Genomic DNA, 24709 nt, shown 5'->3' with positions numbered 1-24709 from the left:
CTGTTGTCGGGTTGTTATCAGCCTCCGCCCGGCACTGTGAGATCTTGGCCATCTTTCCTGGGCCGTTTGTAACACATTCGTCCGCATGTCTCTCCCTAAATCATCCTGACATTTCATTTCGCAGTGTCAGCTCTGGGTGAGCAGGATGGTCACGCTGTTCGAAAAGTTGCTCCAGGAATAAGATGGTCTGTGTTCTTGACAGATCGTTTCTTTCTCATGTTGAGGGTTCTGTTGCCTCTTTGTACTCATTTAGGTGAATGGTTGTAATTCATAAAGCGTAGATCTTTCTTTTCTTTGTTTTAAAAAATATTTTTTATTGATTTCAGAGAGGAAGGGAGAGGGAGAGAAAGATAGAAACATCAAGGATGAGAGAGAATCATTGACTAGCTGCCTCCTGCACGCCCCCTACTGGGGATCAAGCCCACAACCCAGGCATGTGTCCTGGCCAGAATGCAACCGTGTGACCTCCTGGTTCATAGGTCGATGCTTAACCACTGAGCCACGCTGGCCGAGCAAGAGTAAATCTTTCAAATATCCTACTTATTGACTTCGCTGAGCTCATGGGCACAGTTATCTTTGGTGGAACTTGTAGGACCGTCTCCACATGGAGCCATGCTGGGTTTTCTAATCGATCCCTGGAATTACAAAGGTTGTGTATGACACAGAGTGGCTGACTCTTTACATGATTAGCATGACTTGATTTTTCCCCCTTGAAGGTGGAGGCAAAATGGCACGGACCTGGATTTCTCCATGAGTTCGCACCACAGGTTGGACGGAGGCAACTTGGCGATCAGCAGCCCGCGCTGGGACCAGGACACCGGCACTTACCAGTGCCTGGCCACCAACCCGCTGGGCACGGCCCTGAGTCGGAAGGCGAAGCTCCAATTTGCATGTGAGTTTGTGGTGAAAAAAAATCTATAATTGCTGTGATTATGAAAATGTAGTATTTTTATTATATTCATTTTAGAAGAAAATCCAGCTTTGCCGCTCAACTGCTCTCTGAGAACAAACATGAATTTACGGAGGCGAACGTTTTCATGGCCTGTTTTGCGAATCCAGACTCCCGGGGTTAAAGGGAATCCGGTTCAATAAAAGAAGGCACTCACACTGTTATTACATCCCGGGGATCATATTTAGAAACAGCTCTAAACGTCCAGATGGAAATATAAGACAAAGACACAGGCTCCGTTACTCCTCCTCCTTGTCCTCTGTGTTGAATGTTGGGGTGCAGAGCCCGCGGAGGGGAGGCCGAGGGCAGGGTTGTCTGGGGAGGTGGCTGCTCCCCTGGGGACGTGGTCACAGGCCACAGTGCGATGCAGGTGGAAATACAGCGGTTGCCGCAGGCAGACTTTATATTAACCGAACACTGTCCAGCGGCGTCACATAAATGTCACCCAAGTAATTACCTTGGTGACATTTGGGAGCATTAGCAGATGAGCAATAGACACAGTGTCTCCTATCCTTTATAGGCAGCGTTGCCAGGGACTGGAGTGTTCCCTGTGGAATCCAGGGACAGCCGGGTTTGAAGGTAATTCTCGCTGCTGAGGTGGGTGGTGCAGGAGGCGGGCTGCCCTGCCCCTCTACCCCCCACCCCTGCAACACTTCCCCCAGCCCCAGCCCTGCAGGGGACCCATTGGGGCCCAGGGGCTAGTGCTCAGGGAAAGGGCCTGTTGTCCGTTGCTTTGAACAAGTAATCACTTTGAAACTTCATTCATAGAATATATGGGCAGAGTCCACCTTGTGGAATTACTTCAGCTCTCCGCAGTGTGTGGATTAATAACCCGGTCTGTTTCCCCTGCAGGTCTACCCTGCTCCACACACGGAGGTTCCCCTGATGTTGGCCATTTGGGGCTGCCCTTGTTTCTGAAAAATGTATACACACTTGGAATAATTATAAAGGCAGTGTTTAATAGATTACATTTCATCTTCCAATTGGAATGGAATCAGCTGTCAAAGTGTGTATACATTTTTGGTGACACCCTGCATGTATGTGAATATATATATATATATATATATATATATATATTCATATATATACATATATGTATATATTCATATATATTCATATATACACACATATATATTCATATATATACATATATATATTCAGAAATAGATAAGCATACACATGTACATATGTGTTAATTGTAGATGGAGGAAATAAAGCAGAATCCACATGAATAAAAAACCGTAGTCCCAGATAGCGGCGAAGTTGTCCGGTGAAAGTCCTCATAGAGGCCTCTCTGCCTCCTTAGATGGGTTTCGAACGTGTGTACTCAAGGTGAGGAGTATTTTCATTCCAGTCTCTTGTCCAAGGTCTTCACCAGGAGGAAAAAGAAACCCTCACATTTAAAAATAAATGTTAAAAGCCTCGCGGGCTCTGATCACTGTAGAATATCTTAACCTTTTATAAGAAATGCAAAGCCAGTTCAACACGATCCTGATGATATGGTGATAAAGTGCATTTTTATCTGAAAGAGAAATTAAGACCCAGGAGAATTTTAAAAATAACACCTAAAAGTACATTTGGAAACTGGAAAGTCTCTGATAATTGTGAAGTGTGTAAAGTGGGTAACGCATATCTAATTATAAATGGAAATGCTAGGTGGCTTCTAATTTTTTTTTTTTTTGGTACATCAGGACAGAAGAAACTAAACGAAGTAGGCAAAGGAATATTTTTTTCTTGAGTTTCTTAAGTAAAAGAAAGTTGAAAATAAGTATTACTTTTTCACTCTCCTTTTGGAAATAGCACCAAACAACATGGCAATGAATTTAATATTCGAATGCCTCCTAATGTAATAATAACGTGACCCCCAACTGGTATCATACCCAGGAGAAAGCTTTGTCTTTGCTTTTAAGAATAATTCACTTCTCAAACAAATGGACTTTGAGCAGTAGCGTGGCTGAATTACAGCAAGCTGCTATTATATTTATTTTTGAAATCAACAGGGAAGTAGATCACCCAACGCTTTATCTTCGTTTTTCCTTCATCATCACCGCTGGGCATCTATTTATGTGCCTCATCAGAAATGATACTCTTTCAAAACCCAAGCCTTTTCTCACCTCCCACCTCTACTTACATTCAGCAGGACCTAATCTCTTGGGTCTATTTGAATAAAATTGCACATTCACGCTGCACTGGCTGAGCCGAGGTGGGAGAGGAGGTTGTTGGAAGGTGAGGGGTCTGTTCTCTCAAAATGGAGAGATCCCAATTTGTGGAGCTGAGAGAGAAACACAAAGCGATACCCTTGTTGATGAGTCCATGCTGTTGGACACATGGGATGGAAGTATGAACATGGCCCTTAGAGATTTTGCTGTTGAGATTTAGAAGATGGGTTAGGAATGACAGCAAAATTCTCATTTGCTCTAAAGAACCCAATGACATTTCTTCTGGGATTTACTATCCATAGATAGGCAATGTTACCTAAAGAGCAAATGAGAACCAAGGGCTTGGATATATCTATAAATAATAAAGAGGTTTGGGTGGCAACCTCTGGAAGGGTTCAGCACGGCTTTAGGTGTTCATGTCTGTACTGTCCTTACCAAGTAGTATCAGCCGGAGAGAAGATAGACAGGTCAACAGACAGCAAAGCACGACTTCCTAGTAGCCACATCTAGAGACAGGGTGTGGCCGCCACCCAGAGGCCCTCCCTGGCGCCCTCTTCAGGTTCTACTCCCATCACCCTCCCGTCCACTCTCTGGACCTGTGTACATTTATAATAAATACTGCCTTTAAAAAAAAATTATTAATCCTCACCTGAGCATATTTTTTCCATTGATTTTTAGGGAGAATGGAGTAGAGAGGGAAAGACAGAGAGAAACATTGATGTGAGAGAAACACATCGATTGGTTGCCTCCAGTAGGAGCCCAGACCAGGGCCCAGGCCAGGGAGGAGCCTGAAACCAAGATATGTGCCCTTGACTAGAATCAAAACTGGGACCCTTCGGTCTGCAGGCTGATGCTCTATCCACTGAGCCAAACAGGCTAGGGCAACACTGCCTTTTTAAATTTTACATGAACAATACAATACATGTGCCTTCAAGTCTGGCTTTGTAGCCAACAGCATTTCTGAGATTCATTCATGTTGTTATAGGTAACTTTCGTTCATTCAGTCCCATTGTATATAATATTTTACTATACTATAGTATACACTGTAATTTATTATACATTATACTACATATGATATACTATAATTTACGAATGCCTTCTGCTGTCAGTGGAAGCTGAGATGGTTTGTAGAGACAAGGATGATTAACTTTGTTAATCTCCTCACGTGTGTCTTTTGGAACATTTGTGCACACATTTCTCTGTTGAATGTACTATAGAGTAGAACTATGAGTTATTTGGGAACACATATCTACAACTGCAGAGGGTAATACTGACTGTTGTCCATAGTGATTTCATTAATTTATTCTTTTACCAGCAATGTTTTCTGGGTAATTCTGCTGTGATGAGTCTTACAGAAATGTTAGCATTTTGAGAGGATATGTAAGAGCATCTCATTTTAGTGTGATTTCTGTTCCCTGACAACTGATGAAGCAGAGCCCCTTCCTGTAGGTGTCCTGGCTCCTTGCACACCCTTCCCCAGTTTAAAAAGAACATTGAAATCATTTTTTCCAGAGGAAATGCAGATGCTAATCCACAGTTCCAAACTCTAACTTGGCCATCCTCTTATCCATCCCCACAGGCCAATCATGCATGTTTATTGATCACTTACTATGTGCCAGACACATGTGGAGGCAGGAAGCAAAGTACAGTCTATTTTCTGCATGTGCACATCTGCTCAAATGTGTAACTGCAGGCACTTCTTTAAAAACACAACAAATGTATTGGAATAAAAACAAAACAAATTCTATTGGAATAAAGAACAAGGAGAAATGTGGCTAAGCAATAGTTTTCCAACAGTGATCTCAGGCAGAAATACAGTTTTCCCTGGCAATCTTTCTGCTCCTGACATTGGGAAATGCAAATGAGAAAGAGTCCAGGTCTACAGACCTGATTTAACAAGTCGATTGCAGGGTGATCCCCTTCTCCCCTTTTTTAGAATCACCCACTTGAGAGGTCTACCTTTCATGCATATTAATGGACTGTTTTGCATAAATCAATTCTCTTTTTATGAATGGAGATTATAGAAACCTCGTGGAATTCTTCCAGAAAGCCCATCCATAAGCGCTCCTGGAGTCCTTGTAACTAGGGTTTTCTCCCTGGAGCCCAAAGGATTTGTTTTAATTATTCCTTCAGTTTTAAGCAAAAGTAATGAAATGTAAACAGCTGGGCCTGGGATCGGGCTTGTGCCAGGTGCCTCTCGGCTTTCTGGAATGCTCTCTGCTTCCGCCTTTGTACTGTTCTCACTGTTCATTTAGAAAGTAATCCCAGAGATTTCATTAAAAAGGATAGGAAATGGGGCCGAGTCAACATCAGGATTTGTGACATTGCTTCTTGGCAAGCCTGGCTGACTGAGGGCCCTGACTATGGCTATTAACATAAATATGGATATTAATGAAGTTAATCCCTGTCCAGTAAGCCCAGCATAGGGCGGTGCACGAGCAGTGGTTCTGACTGATCCACAGGCGTCCAGCTTTGAGCGCCTTGCTCTTCTGGGGTGTCCCTGGGGCAGGTGTCCTTCAAGCATCTCCTCTGATTATATGACTTTACTGTATTATTCTAAATAATTGGCTGGTAGTGGATTTTGTTAGACGTCATTGGATGGTGTCATTATATATTCCTTTACTCGTTAGACCAATCATATCCTTAAAGTAGCTACTAGGAAATTGAGTTGCTGGGGAAAAATAGTTTTTACATTTTAAATGTAAATGTTTTCTTTTTGTGTCTTTGTTTTTTATATATTTTTATTGATTTCAGAGAGAGGAAGGGAGAGGGAGAGATAGAAACATCAATGATAAGAATCATGGATCAGCTGCCTCCTGCACGCCCCCTACTGGGGATCGAGCCGCAACCCAGGGATCCAGCTCACAACCCATGCATGAGCCCTGGCCAGGAATCCAACCGTGACCTCCTGGTTCATATGTCTCAATGCTCAACCACGGAGCCACATCGGCCAGGCCAGAAAGCCCACTTTTCAACTAAAGGCAGACTTTCAACATGGCAGCCCTGTCTAGACCTTAGCAGTTTCTGGTGCTTTTTCTCCCTGTGACTAGGTCAGATTCTGAGGTTGCAAAGACAGCCATTTGGACCAAACGGGGTGTCTGAGCTGGAGACAGTGAGGGGATGGTGCCTGTGAGTCCGTCGCACCCATTCTGTTTTATCCTGATGTGGCTTGGTGTGCGCCCCTCCGCATTTCCTACACCAGCCTTATCCCAGACCCCTCCCTGCAGGTATCTCAATACTGTGATTGAGATCTTGTTAACCACAAAGCAAGTTCTGGTCCCAGAGCTGTTAAGTTCTGATGGATAAAGTTTAATATTTTGAAAGGAGGGAAAAAAAGAAGCAATTATTCAAACTCCTTTATCTGCAGCGTGGGCGAAGGTCCTTTTATCTCCTCGACTTTCATCGCAGCGCGTGACCGAGATCCCAGTAAATCGTCGGACGCAGTAGCCAGGGTCCCAGTGATGCTCGGCTGGTGCCGCTGGCTCTTCGGGGGCCAGAGGGAAGGGAGTGGAGGTTGTGGAAGTGTCAACGCTTAGCAATAAAATAAGGATTTCATTGAACAGAAAGTAATGAAATCAGCACGGTTATTTCCCTGTCGCTCCTGTAGTGCAGGTACATCTCTCTTTGGAGGAGTCACAGAGCCTGTGTGTGCGGTGGCCGGGCCCGGGGTGCATGGTTTATGTGGGAGCCATCAGAGGAGGGCTCATAAATACCTTTAATAAAAAAGTGTCGGTGGAAACAGCTCAGTTTTTCAAATAAAAGAAGTTTCATTTGTATCCGGGGATTCGATCTGTGAAAACTCAACTTTCTCGACTTTTCCCCTTGTTCTGCCCTTCGCAGAGCCCGGGCTCCTGAGGATTCACAGGCCAGCTGGACTCCGGTCCCTCTGGGCATGGCCACCCACCTGGATGGAAGGGGACCTTTCATTTCCGCTCAGAGCCCCTCCTGGTCTGCGTCACGCATCCATTGGGCTGGCGTGATTGAGGCCTAGTCTGCAGGGGTGTTGGTGTCCGGGCAGAGCAGGGTCAGCAAATCTGTTCTGAAAAAAGCCGCCGCATAGGAAGATCTTTGATTGGTAGGCCAAGGTCGCCGCTGCCATAGGATGAAAGCAACCCCACACACACTCATGGGCGTCGCCGTGTTCCAATAAAACTTTATTTATGATAACAGGCAGGGAGCTAGATTTATAGCTCAGGGGTCACCCTCGGCTGCAGAGCCTCCACGTAGACTTAGAATACCTTTTAGCTGTGTTCTGACAAAGGTGATTGCTAAAGTTTATTGTTCATTGAAGATGTGCTTAAAATCTCACATCAGCCCGGCCGGCTGGTGTGGCTCAGTGGTTGAGCATCGACCTATGAACCAGGAGATCACGGTTGGATTCCCAGTCAGGGCACATGCCCAGGATGCGGGCTAGATCCCCAGTGTGTGGCGTGCAGGAGGCAGCCGATCCATGATTCTCTCTCATCATTGATGTTGCCATCTCTCTCTCCCTTTCCCTTCCTCTCAAAAGCAATAAAATTATGTTTTAAAAAAATCTCATATCATTTAGCTAAACTAACAGGTAGGTGTTAGTGTAGACCCATTTTACAGATAAACAGATAGACGCAGACAAAGATCAAGTAATTTGCAGGCCCGTTGTTGGAGGGCATGGAAGTCAGGCTCGCCTCGCCTGAGCAGCTGGTGGCCAGGAGGCCGCCCTCCCCAGCCTGACCTACACCTGAGTTCCTGCCCGTCCCACGCCAGCAGCACACGGTGTTCAGAGTTCACTGGTGGCCGCTTTAATCTGTGTGTACTCACTGAGATTTCTTCTCTTCAGAAGCACCGATGATCTCCACTCTGACGTGTTAGTTAACTATCTGGCTTCAGTCTCTCCTCGGCCCATGGTCCCCTCTGCTTCTGTCTCTCACCGGTTTAAGGACAGGGAATATGAGACTCAACGAGCAGCCTTGGGGACGGCCACGTTTCTCTGTATTTCTCTTTCTCTGTCATGGCGTCACTGCTCTTATCACCACTGGACAAATGCGTCCATCAAACGCAAATGCCATTTTACATGCGTATTTTAATACCCCAATTAAGAATTTCATTTTTTTTATTTATCAAGTGCTTGTCTCTCTGGAAACCTAGATGCTGGGCTCACAGAAAAGATTGTACCACCCCCCACTGTTGCTCTACTTTTTCTTTTTCTAAAATGCATAAGAACATGGTGTCAGTAAATTCATTATTCCCAGGACACCAAGAAGCAACTCACTTGTTTATGAATTTTTATAAAAATCCTTTACACCAATACACGTTGGGGGTGCTGACTTGGATGATAAATGGGTTTGACACCAGAAACTTAGAACACCTTCTTCAGCCCTCCAAGTTGGCATCCCGCACGGAGACTTAGCTACGGCCTCTTTTACCGGGTCTGACAATAGCCTTGCGCTGTATCAGGTTATATCATGTTAGGTTACTGAGCGATGCTGGGAACTGTGATCGTATCACAGACGCTGTAACAAACACAGACAATGACGATGGAGATGGAACTGGTCTGGGTAGAGATAAATTTGTGTGCCACTGCATAGAGGCCTGGGAAATTCATTACAATACCAAGAACTTCGGCTTCCTCCCAACCACCCAGGACCTGGGAAACTGGCATGAACAATGTTGGTTTCTCCTCTCCAAGGGACAGAATGATGGAGAGCTAGGAATCGGAATAACCATACTCTTGCGTCTTGCGGTTCTTTAAGAGAGCTTTGATTTAACGTTACCTGCTTATGTTCTTGGGCTTCTGCGCCACTAACGCAGAAGGCGAGAATTCTTCTTGACGTCTTTCACCATCCCCTTGTGCTGTGCAGGGTACTAGCACTTGCACACCCACTAAAATCTTTTGCTGTCGGTCAAACACAGGCCATAGCTCTGCATGGGACCTGCGTGCTGAAGGTGACGGGGGTTCTCTGTCCTGGGGACTCAGCCCAGCTTCGGACGCTGAGCCTTCTTCAGAAAGACCCGGGAAGGTCACATGGTATTCTGCGGGTGGGAAGCCAGACGGAGCGCTGAGGAATCTTAGAGCTGAAAATGAGACTCCCCGTCCTCAAAGTCACAGAGAACTGAAATTGCTTTCGAGGTGCGGAGAGAGAGAAACTGAGCACCGTCTCTGATTGGGGGCAGCTCCCAGGGTGTGCGTCTTGGGTGAAGCTCTGGTTAAGAGCCTCTTGTCTAGCCTGGTGGCTCAGCAAATGCCCCCAAGAGCCGCAGCATTCAGAATTAAAGTCTGTTTCCTGTACTTAGGAGCTGTGGGAACTGGGGCACAGCCACCCATTTCCGAGGGCGGCAACCAGAGCTGGAGACAGAGGGCCTCTTTGAAGAGGAACATGGGGGCACTTTGCTTTCCCTGCTCCTAAAAGAGAGGGTGGTATCCGGGGATGTAGAAGACGGGGGCGGGGGAGGTTCTCAGACCTGAATGACAGGGGAGGGGCTGGAGTGCTGCAGCCCTGCATGTCTCACATTGGGTTTAAAGTGTTCAGGCAGCACCTTACTGAATCGGTAAGACTGATAGAGGCACAAGCACAGTTACAGCATGTGTGTGCGTGCGTGTGCATGTGTGTGCTTGTGTGTGTGTGGGGGGGGGGGCGGTCTCTGTAGGTTGGTCAAGATGAGAGACTGAGGCCCAGTGGTTGAGCATTGACTTATGAACCCGGAGGTCACAGTTCCATTCCTGGGTTACCTGGGTTGCTGGCTCAATCCCCAGTGAGGGGTGTGCAGGAAGCAGCCAATCAATGATTCTCTCTCCTCATTGATGTTTCTATCTCTGGCCCCCTCTCCCTTCCTCTCTGAAATCAATAAAAATAAAAATATTTTTTCAAAACTTGAGAGACTGAGTACCTTGTCCACACAGATGCCAGGTTGCAGGATAAACTGAGAAATACACCCGGAGAGGAAAACCCAAGGATATGGGGGAATGAGGCGATCAGAAACAGAGCTATTTCTAAAACCTAAAATTACAGTCTTCCTCAGCTCAGGGAACTCTGAAAAGGCACTGAATGTTTGCATTTGTTTGTTCATTCGTTTGAACATTGAGTGACAGTTGGTGCCAATTTTCTGTGGTGTGGGGCCAGGAGGGCCCGGGTAGCAGCTGGACTGGCTGCGAGCTCCGAACCAGGCTGCGTCCTCCCACTCCGCCTGTCCTGACCTGGAGCCATGTCCTCCGGCAGCTGCTGGTCCTCGGGAACCGCAGTCTCCGCCTCAGCTGGATGGCTGTGACTGTGGCACCTGTGTCCCAGCGTCGCCCTGAGGATGAAAGGGACTCCTCATGAGTGTCTGTTACAGAGTGGTTTTTCTCGATCTATTAAGAAAAGATTTAAAACATAAATCAAGTCATTCAAACCTGGCAAATAGAGGCAGGGCCGATGAATAGGATGCAGATTCCGCACAGCTCAGGAGTCCCGTGTCCTCCTTGGAAGGCGCACTTCCTACCCCGGCTGCTCAGCGGCCGCCCTCTTGGTTCAGGTCAGTGGACCAGGTACCCAGGGCCTTCCTCCCAGCTTCCGCTGGAGAGCTGGCCGCCCGGTGCCTCCTTCGTCAGGCTGGCGCCGGGAGCACGTCCGATGTGGTCCTCAGGCTTTGGCGGCAAACACTGCTTTCCTCCTCGGATGATGCTGAGGTTCATTCCCACACGTGGCGGCTGTGGAAATGGTTTCGCCTGACGATTGGCCATTGCAATCCGCAGCGGTGCTTGGACTTCATGTTAAGGCCATTTCCGCGGCCCCTGTCCCTCCCCTGCACCTCGGTGGCCCCAGGAGAGAGCATATGGCCCAGTGATGCTGGAAGGCTCAGCTTATGGGCCCTCGTCAGGCACTTCCTGCCGGTCTTTGGAGAGGAGCCTTGTTTGCGACTGCACTTTTGCTTCTGCTCCTGCCAAAGGCTTCCTCCAAAACCAGAGATAAAGCCACAGGGTTCCCTCAGCCCTGGTGATCAGGATGGCTAGACAAGGGCCCCCTGGACCATTGGGGACTCTGACAGCCACCAGCACTGCAGGACCCGCACCCGAGCACAAGGACAGCCTGCAGGTCATCTGGGGGTGATGGGTATCTTCCCACATATTGGAGAGTTTGAGACCATCTCCGGCCACAAGCTCACCATAAGCCAGTGATGGTGAACCTGTGACACGCGTGTCAGAGGTGACACGTGAACTCATTTTTTTTGGTTGATTTTTCTTTGTTAAATGGCATTTAAATTTACAAAATAAATATCAAAAAATAAGTCTTTGTTTTACTATGGTTGCAAATATCAAAAAATTTCTATATGTGACACGGCAACAGAGTTAAGTTAGGGTTTTTCAAAATGCTGACACGCCGAGCTCAAAAGGTTCGCCATCACTGCCCTAAGCCGTATTCTCTTAGCAAAAAAGGACAGAACAAAAATAGGAGCTGGTTCTTCCCTCTGGCCTCTCCTGTAGAAAAACAAATCTAGTGTCCTTAACCCGGCCGGCGTGGCTCAGTGGGTGAGCACTGACTATGAACCAGTAGGTCACGGTTCGATTCCAGGTCAGGGCTCATGCCTGGGTTGTGGGCTCGATCCCCAGGGTGGGGCGTGCAGGAGGCAGACAATCCATGAGTCTCTCTCATCATGGATATTTCTGTCTCTCTCTCTCCCTCTCCCTTCCTCTGTTATATCAATGTGTGTGTGTGTGTGTGTGTGTGTGTGTGTGTGTGTGTGTGTGTGTATATATATATATATATATATATATATATATATATATAAATCTAGAGTCCTTAATGATTTTACAGAGCAAAGGAAATTTCATTGGATGCTCCGGCGGCTGCTAACTCGGTGGCCCTCGCCTCAGAATGGTCTGAATTACACCATGTTTCCTACTAGCAGGGGGGAAGCTGAAAACCGGGTCGGACACTTAAAATAGATCTTGTTCGCAGCATATTCACAGGAAATGGCCCCTCCTGAAAGCAAGGCGGAATTATGTCTTGTCTCTGTTCTGTGAGCCATTAAACAGCTTTGAAATCTGAATTATTAACTAAAACCTGCAAACTAGCCCCATTTCCAATGGCTGTTTGACAGCTCACAGGACTGACTGACTTTGGAGAGAAGCAGACTTCCTTTTCTGTAGCGAATAGAAACCCCACGGCAACCCTAAACGGCATGGAGAAGTGAGGGCGCAGGTGGGTGCTGTTCCTGTGGAAGTGGGCACGATGCATGCTGGCATCCGTGGTGCCATCGAAACTCCCGGCTCCCGATGAGCAGGGAGCATGACTGATGTGACTGGGAGCGGGGACCACTGTCATAGAGCAGCTCCCTCCACAGCTTCTTCATTTCATAGAATCATCCAATTCCTCATTGCTCCTTGGTGACAGTGTTTGGTTTTGTGGCCACTACAAAGTAATGACAATTTCATGGAGCCTTTCCGTGACAAGAGTAAGAAAGAAAACCTTAATATTCTTCCCTGTTATCACTATTAGACGTAGAAACAATAGTTCAATGTTTTAGCTTTTTTATTTTAAACAGTCTGTTTGCCTGGTTCTTACTGAGTGACGTTTGAAGGGATGGAGCAAGTCACAAAGGACTCAAAGGTCAAGGCAGCAGTTGCGGCCACAGTGCCCGTAGAGGTGGGCTTACTTAGCGTCCCTATGGCCAAGGAGAAAGGGGGTATTTGATTAGAAATCCTCTGTAAGAAACACAATAGGCAAGCCTGGTCCTAAGTTAGGGTAACCCAAGTGGCAGCTGGTGAAGAGCAGATGGGGAGGGAGGGGAGTGTAGGTGAGGGGAATGGAGTCCATCTTGGTCAAGTATGTTTTTTATTAAAAGTAGAGTATATGTAAGAGTTATTACATTCACAAAATCAGAACTATTGCATCTATTTCACCAAACTCTTACTTTTTAAAATACATTCTTATAGATTTCAGAGAAGAAGGGAGAGGGAGAGGCAGATAGAGACATGAATGATGAGAGAGAATCATGGATTGGCTACCTCCTACACACCCCCTACTAGGGATCAAGCCTGCAACCCAGGCATGTGCCCTAACCTGGAATCGAACCATGACCTCCTAGTTGGATGCTCAACCACTGAGCCACATTGGCCGGGCCAACTCTTACTTTTCATGAATAGAAAGCAAAGTGTACAGAAAGAACACTTACTTGGGAAATATTATTTTAAGAGAGACAAACAGTGTGGGTGCTTCAAATGGAATCACTCATCTACAAAATGTTTTATTGGAACTGAAGTGTGCTATTTAACTTGTATCTGTGGATTTGTGCATCTGAGGTTCGGATCAGTGAGAGAGAAATATAATGGTGTGCCCTCATGACTGGGCATGTCATAATCAAAGTTGCTATCGCGTATCGAGGTATCGAGTACTTACTTTATTCTCTGCTGATTATGGGGATTAAACATTTTAGTCCTCATAACAGCTCTGCTAAGCAGGTCTGCTTATTGCACCTCCTGTCTCCTCAAATGACCCACCCAACCCTCTCCTGTGGGTGTCACTAGAAATCTGAAACTACCGCCAAAAACGATGTCTACCCAGCACATGCCTCTGTGGTCCATCTTGTATCAGCAGGGACAGCTTTTGTCTGGGTTTCTTCTTCCTTATAAGGCAGCCCTTCCCAGGGGCACTGCTCACCACTTTCCTGGATTTTCAAGGACGTCCCCAGCGTCTGGTCCTGAATCATCATGTCCTTCCCTTGATCGTGTAGAGCACCCTCACCCTCCAAACCCCTGTTCTTCCTCCCAAATTTCACCTCCTTTCCCGCTGGACTCCCGGCTGCCGGGAAGAACGGAGTAAACAGATAGTGAGTGATGTCAAGCCATGTGTTTCTTACTGACTCTTTCATCAGAGTATTTAAATTGATCTTCTGGTCCATCAACGAGGAGCGTTCATTAGTTATGTTAATGATAAAAATAGTTTAAGATTCTTCCTTATAATGTTTTTTTTTCTTTCTGCAAAATAACTGATTCTAAATCTTTTCTTCTTTCTTTTCCAAGATATCGAAGACTTTGAGACCAAAACGAGAAGTGCGGTGTCCGTCCGAGAAGGTCAAGGCGTGGTGCTCCTCTGCGGGCCACCACCACACTTTGGAGGTACGGCGGGGTGACCGGGGTCCCACCGTCCACTTGGCCACGGCAGGTCCTGGAGCCAGTGGTAGCCTTTCATCAAACCAAAGGGACTGTACCCAGATAGTCAGTGGGTCCAGGCTGCCTGTCACCACTGGAGCCGGTTCAGCAGAGACAGGGTTAGATCATATATGAGTGTTTATTCCAATCCTGCCAAACATCTGCTCTGCCCCCCACCATAAGCCACTGTGTGTATTGGGTAGAAGGACAGAGATTACATGGGGAAGTAGGCAAAGGGTAGGCCAAATGGGCAGTTTACAGGTAATGCAGACTGGAGATTTGCAAAGACCTGCGGGTACACAAAGGCTGGGGGGTGGGGGGGAGGGGGCGGTCTTCAAAGGGCTAGTGATGTGCAAAGGGCTGGGGGCCTCCAAAGGGCTGGTGGCTCTGCTTTCTGCAACAGGTTGTTAATCTTTCCATGGCCATAGTCAGCTCCCTGAGGGGGAGGATGGGCTGCATTTCCAGGTGAGCTCCCAGGTCCTACCTGCACCTCCTAGCCAGGTTAGAATGTGCCTTCTTTAACTAGAACAAAGCAATCCCAGTTAACAGAGCAGGATTGACATTTCTTGCAATTCTAGCTGGTCCCCAACATTCTATTTCTGCCCCTACCAGGACCTTGATGCCTTTCAGGTTCATCGTTCCCACATCCAAATAGTCCTCATCCAAATCTTTCATTTAAAATAATGATTTAAGCAGCCACTCAACAAATCAGTCCTTAAGATGCAGCAGGACACCCAGTGGGGGCAGGGAGCCTCGCTGTGATCTGCTGCCTGTCCCCGCACCGCAGGGACCTTTGCGCCCACCTCTTCAGGCTCAGCTCTCTCATCTCTTCAGGCTCAGCTCTCTCATCTCTTCAGGCTCAGCTCTCTCAACTCTTCAGGCTCAGCTCTCTTGTGGGTAGAACCGAGCCTGTAACTGACGTCGCTGTTGTAAATGGTAAGTGAGCTCACGGATGCAAGTTGATTAGTGCAAGGACCAGTGCTTCATTCAAAACTGAAAGCTGAGGTTGTTAATTCATGTTGCTTAGTGGGCTCCGTGGAGAGGCTCATTCCAACAGTCCTCTTGGCCACATCACAGTAGCTGTTGGGAGAGGAGCGTTCCTCGCCACTGGCAGCGGGTGTTGGATGGCACCGACTCCGAGCATCTTCCAACGATGGGCGCTGAAGCAGCAAATGCCAGTCTCTATCTGGAGTGGATCCCAGCGACCTAAGCCACCCACTGATTCTGCCTCTGCCGGGGTTGCATTGTCTCACGTTCCACACGACTTGGTAGATTCTCCAGCCACAGCGAACCCAGAGGAGGCGTGTGAAGATGTCACGGGGTCACCTCGTTCGGACAGACCCCAGTCGTGCTGAGGGTGTGAGTTGGCACAAGAACAGCAGCAGTACTCACAGCACAGCTCCCAGCACGGCGCAGGCATCACCTCCTTGCATCCTCGCCACTGCCTCAGGAGGGTCTTGTTCTGCAATGAGAACCCCGAGGCAGAGGGAGGTCGGGTACCTGTTCCAAGGCCACCGCACAGCTGGTGGGCAGAGAGGTCTAGCGTCTAACCCACCTACCTGGCTCCCAGCCCCCAGCAGGTCCCCACCACCTGCCTCTGACCACCTGCTTCTCTTACAGCAGGTTCACTCTGGAACGAGAGAACCAGGAAAACAGATGGGACAGATATTTAAAAATGAAATGAAAGCACCTTCTCCCCCAGTACGAAACCAAATCGTATTATGTTTCTTTAAAATCTTGAAAAGATTTTCCCATCATTTCCATTCTTTACAGGAGTCTGCTGAAATGTAGATATAAAAAGGAGAGGAAATTAATTACAACTTGACAGTGTTTTAATTCAATATTATTACTGAGTAGCATGGCAGTCCGCTCACCGGAAATATCACGGGACACGTACAATGTCTTGAAGGCTGTCTGGGGTGAAATAACATTATTCCAGGGCACGCGAACCCCTGATGGTGCAGGAGGACATTTCCCAGTGCCACAATCTAAGGTGACAGGACACAGACATCACATCTGTTCGTCACATCTGTCTCTCAGGTCTCTTTAGGCTCTGACTCTGGTCAGAATCTTGGAGGAATCGAAGATTATCGAAGATTATTTTCAACTTTGTTTAAAGAAGGAGAACAGAAATGTAAGCTGTGCGTCGGTCAATGTCACAGTTTAAAAAGGCAGCCCAGCAAGAGGCCTCCCCTCCCACCTCGTCCCCAAGGACATTAAAGAATATGTTGACCTTGGATGCAAGCCAGGCTTCCTGGGTACAGCGCCCTCTTGCAAAGCCCTGAGACAAAACCTCAGACCTGCCCAGATGACCTTAAATGAAGGTTGAGAGCTGAGTAACTGACCCTTGTGCATGCAGTTGACGGCAAGCTTGCCCGGTACCGGAAGCCACCGTGGCCTCGGTAAGGTGGGAGCAGGACGCCACACGTACCTGTCGATGTTGACCTCACCCGGGAATTGGAGGAGTTTCAGCAGTGACTCTGGGACAGCCCTGGGCTCCCTGGTGTCTGCAAGGCAGGGAGTTGGGACTGTGTTCTTCTCTTCTGTATCGCTCTGCCGGGTCAAAACTGAGGGGGTAGTGACAGACACCTTTTGACCTGATGATACAAATAGTCATCAATCCGTTAGAGGGAGAAAGTATTACTAATCATCTTCATCATAATAGCTGCCAATTGTTCCCCTGAGCAAGCACTAGAAGGGCATCCCTTTCACTTCCTCATTCCACTTCCAATAGTTCATAATTATTATTTTTAAATGAGGAAACTGAGACTCAGAGGAACTCAGGACACCGTTTTCCAGTCCTTAAATAAGGCAAGATGACAACCCGGGACTTTCTGACGTCAAGCGATGCTGGGGGCTGGGAGACGCGCCGTCTCACACATAGACCTCAGGTTGCTCATCCCTTCCGCACGCTCACACCTCCAGACTCGCCGAGAGCCCGGGAGTGTCTTTCAGTGACTCATTTAAAACAGCTCCTTATCCTTCCTTTCCCTTTCTCACCGCCGTGGGAAGGGGAGTTGTGCCAAGGAAGGCTTCGAGAAGGAAGAGAAACATGTTGGCTGAATAACCTTCAAATCGGATGAATAGACAACCAGTTTACAGTGGGCCAACTCTAGAGCCCTGGAGAGAGGTTTTCTGTCTTTGTCATTTGCATTTGGGTTAGCAAGTAGGGAGGTTCAGGTTGGATGGATAGACAGACAGACAGGCAGATGCTAGGTAGACAGGTGGGTGAGAGTGTTCCATCTCCATGTAAAAAACTACCAAGCACTTCAAGCAACGCCCACTTATTAGAACAGGTCGTTCTGTGGTCAGAAGCCACAGGATGGGGCTGGGCTCGGTGCTCAGGTTCTCACAGGGATAAAACCAAGGTCATGACTGGATGGCACTCTTTTCTGGAAAGTCTGAGGAAGAACCCACATCTGAGCTCAATCCCTCCTTCCCTCTGTTGACTGGATTCAGTCCCTGCAGTTGTAGGACTAAGGTCCCCACCTCCTGTGGCCGGATGTCCGGGGTCACTGTCCTCTTCCTGATGCTCCCATGTTTCTTGCCTCAGCCCCTCCATCCACAAGACCAGCAGCAGAGGTTCTCCATGACGTCACCTCCCTCTGGTGACTTAGACTTCTCGCCCGGTGCCAGACTCACCTGATAGCATCCTGGTCACCAAAGGTCAGGCCCCTTTCTCCACGTCACTGGGCCGTGGAACCAAACCGAACCTAATCACCTGCTTACAGAAGGGACATCTGACCCCGTTCACAAGCAGTGGAGGCAGGGGTCACTGGGTCATCTCAGAATTCTGTCAACAGCTGGAAGGAGGAGTGCCATTCACCCAGAGGAGCCCCAAAAAGGGGCAGCAGGTTTGGGGCTAGGGAGATCAGGAGTTTGTTTGAGACATGCTCACTTTCAGAGGTCAGGTAGGTAGGAGTGGCATTTTTGATCAGGCAGCTGGATTTACATGGCTGTGAGAGAGGTCTGGTTTGGAGAACTACATTTGGGAGTTAGCATAGATACGTGGTGTTTAACACCATGTGACTGCGTAGAATAACGGGTGCCTACTGTACACTGGGCACAGCACGGGGCATACCTCAGCCCATGCAACACTTCTTGGAAATTTCCCCCATTCTACACATTGAGTGATTATGTTAAAAAGGTTAGTGTCATTGCGATCAAGATCACGTGTCTGGAGTTCAAGGTGACCCTGTCTACACAGCACTGCATGTATTCTACTACCTAATTCATCTGGCATGACCCTGTCCCCCACAGATACACATATCTAGCACATACGTGCTAGATAACGCCTATAAGAGATAACCAGTGCTCTTATCCCTACCGGAGAATATGTAAACACTGCCAGAGAGGTGGACTAATTTACCATGGCTTCCCCGTCCATGTGACCGACCCATAACCGGGAGTTCCTTCTCCAGGCCCCAGCTCTGGACCCCTTTACCCACTGTCAGCCTCTCATTCGCTCCCAGTAGGGCTGTTTTCCTTACTGCCACCACATGGGATAGAACTCGCACCTTATAGCCGGTTACCAACCCCATAGCCCAGGCTTTCTCCACTCGCCACTGTTGACCACTAGGGGGCAGTAACCCCGCAGTGGGGGCTGCCTGCACCTTGCGGGTGTTCAGCAGCCTCTCTGGCCTCTATTCACTCGATGTCCTAACCACTCCCAGTCTTAAGAGCAGGAGTGAAAGATGTTAAAGACATTGCCAAGCATTTCCTGGTGGAAACATCACCCCTGCTGGGAGCCCCTGTCAGAGCCCCCCTCACCATCTGGGGGAGCAAGGGCCTGCCTTCCAGGACCGGCCTCTTCTTCAAGTTGGAGGTTCCCAGCAGCTCCCAGAATCAGGCTGAGTTTTCGTTCCTGTCCAGTAGGCCCAGCCAGCACCCAATCGGGCCTCTGCAACCTGGACTCAGAGGCCTTGGCCTTAACCGCATGCCCCTCTGTGGACCCCACGGCGGCCGGCTCCACTCCAGCCAGGAGGCCCGTGCATCACGGCGTGTGAAGTCCAGGAGGCCCAGCAGTAACTACAGGACAAATGCGGACTCCAATCGAAGTGGTCGTAAAGGTGCGGCCGTTTTCCGGTTTAGCACCGATATTAACGACTTCAGCCCAGAAGAGGAATGATTTTCCTCGGATTAGGTCTTTGCCGACTGAGCTAGCATCCCCGTGATTGACCGCCGAAAGCCCGCCACATCTAACCCCGGAGCCATGCACAAGGTTTGCGGTAAAGTACATTCACTCTGGAATATTCCAAAGCGGGGGTTCCCACTGGATCTGAGCGCTATGCCTCCAAGTGTTGGCTCGTTTATTTTCTACAGCAAGGAGCAGGCCACTGGGTCAGCGCTTCTCATTCTTGGTCTCTTTCACGCGCCTCGCTTCCTTTCTAATAAAAACTGCGTCCCCTGTAATGGGTATAATTGCACGTATCTTCCGTGTTTGTATTTTAAATATCACAGTACAAGATATAAGGCTGTAAAAGATGTCAAAACACACTGGTGCTCGGGAAATAGGATTTGTGCATGCTTGAGAGAGCAGCCGGGGAGGCTGCCGCTGCCTCCTGCGGAGCTGCCATTTCCAATAATAAAACTGTGGAGGCTGTTGTCGGGGACGCTTTAGACTGATTACCAACAGACTCCAATGCCACTGCTGAGTCATCCCTGGACCGGCACCGGGACCATTAATAACAGAGGGATGGCGAGGATGGGGGGGCAGGGGGGGGGGGAGGGGAGGAGATATTTAAAAATGCAACGGTTTCAAATAAAGTGGCTCATGAATTATGCATTTAATTAAGGAAAGCCAAATGGGAAGGATTTTAAACTTCCAATTTGCAGAGGGTTTTTTTCTTGCCCTATTAAAAAATAGACAGATTAAGCGCGCAGTGGCTGCTGATGAAACCAAACAGATGAGGGCCCCTGAAGGCGGGCTGTGTGGAAGGAGGGGCAGAGGCAGCCAGGGGAGGGACCATGTGACTGCATCAGCCATCACAGACGGGCAGCCAGGGCCCCTGGCTTGCAGTGGCCGCGGGCACCGTCATCTCCCCTCGGCCTGCTTCCCTGGACCACGAGGAGGCGCGGGGAGGGGGGGGGGGGGGTGGCGGAGGGAGGCCTCTCAGGCCTTCTCCATCCCAGACAGTCCGTGAACTCTGTACTGAGAACACGCTCTTCTCTAGGCCCCACAGCTCCCAGAGGCAGGGCAACGGGGCCCCCAATCTCCCCAAGTCCAGGCTTCCCTCCGGGGGTGCTCCTGCAGGGGAGATGGAGTTTGACCTTGATGTAGGCAATTGTCAACGTGGAGACCGGGGCCCAGGTCAGCAGCACCTGGGAATTGTCGGCAGTGGAATTATCTGTGTTAGGGTCGCAGACGGAGGAACGCCCAAGGCCAAGAGGAGTAAAGAATTATGAACTTATTAGGTCATCTGGAGACCAGATGGGCTGAGCCCCCAAATGGCGACAGCCCCAGGGACGGGGAGTCAGAGATTTTAAAGGACTCTAGGCGGGTTTTTTGTGGGCGGAGAATTCTCTGGGTGGGTCCTGAAGGGAAAGATACTGGCCTTGGCCAGTGGAATGTGATCTGAGCGAAAGGGAATGTCCTGGTGAAGTGGTCTAAAGGTCAGGTCCCAGCGGAGTGTTAGCCATTCAATCATTTGATCCAACCTGACAATCTGGCTCCTCCCACCGACAGAGCTCTCACGGGGCGGAGTCCAGAAGTCCGGGTTTTACCAAGTCCCCCTGGCCATTCGGACGCACACTCAAGTTTTAGAATCTCTGCTCTAGACAGGCCGTTTTGGAGAGAATTAGTTGTTAGGGGTTTCACAGATGTGTTCCATTCTCTGCTAATATTGGCTATAGACGCGTCATTTTGAGTGACAGGTTAACCTTTGATCCCACCAGATTCTGAGACACTGAGCTCAGGGCAGGCAGTGTTGAGGGGGGAGGAGTAGGAGGTGAGGCCCAGTCATCCCACATGTGAGAAAGGCTGGGCATGCCCGGAGCTTGGGGGTTTGAAGGAAGCCTGAGGGTGAGGGAGGGTAGCCATGGCGAGCCCTGACCCACAAAAAGAGAATCAAAGAAACAAAGAAAGGAAGAGAGGTGGTACTGGAGGAGGGAGCAAAGGATGTGGCGTCTGAAGAATCTAGGTCCTCGTCCTTCTCCCTCGTATCAACAATGCGACATCCACACCCTCCCATTAGAGGGGGCGTATGAGCAACAGCCGCACAACACAAATCATCAGGATGATGAAACAGGTAAGAAATGAAAGAGCTCTTTTTTGTGGTTATTATTCTTTATGGAGTCGTCCCTAATCCTGGACCACATTCTTGCAGGAGCTCCTGCTAGTTCCACTCTTGAAGGGCATACTACATTTAGGAGCAGGTCGAAATGTTTTAGCAGCTAAGGTAACAATGAATTCCCAAGGGAGAGATGGGAATTACGGCCTCAGATCCCAAGATTACAGGGTATAGGAAATAATGATTTGGAGGCACAGAAAGAGGCAACCTGTCAGTTGTCTGTCACAGGAAAGGGGTGACCTTGCCTTTCAGAGAGTGGGCGCTGGCTTCTCTCCCTCGGCGCCACTGACCGCAGACCCCTCAGCTCAGCACGGCCTGGACACTGGCTCAAAAGCATCTTTGTTCCACAAAAGGTTTGAAAGATGAGGTGTCCGTGAGACCTGGGGAATCTGAACTACATTTGTCCTCCTCTTTATGTTGAAGAAAAGTTGACGATCTCGGTGGCTCTGTGGTTTCCAACAAAATCCCTGGGAACCCCTTTTTTGGTGGAGATGGAGCAAGAGGCTTGGATGTGAGGCAGCAAAGGGCATCGGTAAAGAAACTTAGAGACAAGAGACCCCTTGGGATGATGAAGGACGCCAGGAGGGACTTGCAGAAGAAAACAAAGACTTGGTAACTGGGAATGGACGAGAATTTCAGAGCATGTTTTAAAAGAAATAAGAAGTGACTTACATTTGTCCATTCTTGGTAAGACACAGACTCTTAGGGAGGTCAAAGGAAGGCAGAGGGCAGGGTAGGCCATTCACAGAAACATGGGTTCAACCTCCCGACCTCTGCAAAGAGAAGTCTTGCAACGTCGCAAGCGATGCTAGTCCGTCCTCTGCTTGGTCACCACAGATGGCGAGCTCATTGCTCTCAGCTCAGCTGCAGCTCTGACCTTTACATGGACCTTCCTTATTCTAGGAGTCAAACAGCACTCAACATCCCCACCGGCTCCAGCTCCTGCCTCTGCCTTCTGGCCAGCATGGGCAGGATGACCATAGAATGTGTCATCCAAACTGGGCTACATCTGAATACAAGAGAATGTTACCGTTCCACCAGGACCACAGACACACTGGACAAGCAGGGGCGGGATCTTATTCTCATCATGGATAAGGAGGGCACAGAACTTTCAGAGAAGGAGGAACCTGGTAAGGACACGAGGTCTTTTTCCTGTTTTCCAGATTTATCTTACGCATGGACCTTCAACGATAACCCTTTGCACGTCCAAGAGGACAACAGGCGGTTTGTTTCTCAAGAGACAGGCAACCTGTACATCGCCAAAGTGGAGCCGTCCGATGTGGGCAACTACACCTGCTTCGTAACGAACAGGGAAGCGCGGAGAAGCGTCCGAGGCCCGCCCACGCCCCTGGTGCAGCGGCCTGATGGTAAGGGGATGGCTTCTCTTGGGGGTGTGCTCGGTCGGTGGCTGAGCCTGGGAGCTCTGTGAGCGCTCTGCTTCCCTCTGGTTCAGAGCAGCCACAGCATCTAGGAGTCCCGGGTCCATTCACAACTATGATAACCATCACAAACATAACAAAAAGATTCTGTAACTCACCCAGGTGATGCCATATATGTGATTCTGGCTATACAATGCCATCTCTTCTTGGGCACTGTGATCCATCTGCTTTGCTTTGCTTTGCTTAGGGAGTATTTTGTCAAAAATGCTATTTGGGGAGTAGGTGTGTGTATACACGCGTGGGTACTGCCAAACTTACTAATTGAATTGTTATATTTTTAATGAACATGGGACACAGCTTTCCTTTGGTGCCTTTCTTTTCCATCTTTGTCTCTTTTGTTCACTCTTTATTAACCTGACTGACAAAACGGGGGAAAATTCACATCCCAGGGAAGAGAGAGAGCCAACATTAGTTATGAGCATTGCAAAGAGGAATGAGACGCAAGATGCATGCTAACGCTGGTCTGCCCAGAAACACACTTCAGAGGAGCTGTGTAGCTTAATCAAGTCATCGCCGGTGTAAGACTGAGAGGATGGAAAACGTAAGGAAGTCGTCCAAGTAAAAAAATCCCCCAGCAGATTCTTTAATTAAACATGCACAGTGGGAGAGGTGCCCACAGAAAGTCGGCTGCTGCATTTTATGTTCAGATTCTGGAATTGGCAGAGTTTATCTCCTCTCGGAGGAGTTTAGCAAAAGCAAGAATATAATGCTAATGATGGCTACCAAGTGCTGAAACTGGCTGCATGCAGGCAGTTCTCCTGAGAGAGCTTTTATAATCACTGACCGCCCAACAGGTCTGCATGGTCTCCATTCAGAACTTAGCAACCACTAGATTTATCCATGAGTCCGATGTCTCCCTTCAGGTCCACAGCATGCATAGAAATGCTACCGTGTTTCCCCCCTTTTTTCTGTTTCCCTTAGTTTCTGCTTCTCCCCTTCGTAATTCCCTTCTTCTCCCACCCCTCGCTCCCTTCAACACATTCATGATAACAAGAGATCAGGAGCATTGTATATAGTAAAAGTTGTCACTCAAGAAATAGCAGATGTCAAGAGAATGGAAAGTATGACACCCACCCATGTAGGTGAGTAACATAGAGCTCTACCCATGGCCCTTTTGAATGTTCAGAATGACCAAGGTCTTAAAAATGAGGTATTCCTATTGCCACGTGTTTTGTAATTTTTACCTTTGGTGCAATTGTACTGGCCACCAATAATTGATTATTTTAGGAACCTATCACTCCAGTAAAATGATAACCAAACTGTTAAAGAACCTCGGTGTGTCCTCGGTTAAATGAATGAAGCCTATGAGGGTAGAGCGGAGACACGTTGCTGCTGGTCACAGCTCACCTGGCAGCTGGCATATTTACAACAATCAGACTGCGGTCTCACGCTCAACCTAGCCCATGCCCACAACGCCTTATTGGACACTCAAAAGCTATCAAAGCAAACATATTCTTATACGTGTAGAGCAAACCTATTGAGCAGTAAGCACTTAATAAAGTGACATAAGAATATTTACTAATCTTTGTTTATCCCAACTAGCGTGATCACTGCACAGGCTTTGTTGCAGAAATGCTGAGATTTTGGATTGAGGGGTGCTGCCTCAGACCTCTCACCTTGTTAGCTGAAAATGTCCTTATTCCTGAACCGACCTGGTCCCCGTGAGTCCCGCCAAGGGAGACAGAGCTGGGTCTCGCTAAGGGAGATGTCCGTGGTCACCCAGGAGCATCTTAGATGCTGTGTTCAGTTCTCCGTCGGTGACGGTAATT

General features: G+C 48.4%; 1 protein-coding gene across 1 annotated transcript in view; it reads left to right on the top strand.

Annotated features, from left to right (window-relative positions):
• Window positions 1–24709, top strand: part of CNTN6 (contactin 6) — a 157284-nt gene that overhangs the window by 68063 nt on the left and 64512 nt on the right. Inside the window, 3 exon segments of the mRNA XM_070391434.1 lie at window positions 717–892; window positions 14084–14179; window positions 22665–22868. Of these exon segments, the coding sequence (XP_070247535.1) occupies window positions 717–892; window positions 14084–14179; window positions 22665–22868 (476 nt within the window).

This window comes from Myotis yumanensis, unplaced genomic scaffold, assembly GCF_028538775.1.
Source record: "Myotis yumanensis isolate MYYU_CA2020_CCGP unplaced genomic scaffold, mMyoYum1.0.hap1 SCAF_14, whole genome shotgun sequence".
Lineage (NCBI taxonomy): Eukaryota > Metazoa > Chordata > Mammalia > Chiroptera > Vespertilionidae > Myotis > Myotis yumanensis.
The sequence above is the reverse complement of the archived record's forward strand: the minus strand, read 5'-3'. Positions and strand labels throughout refer to the sequence as shown.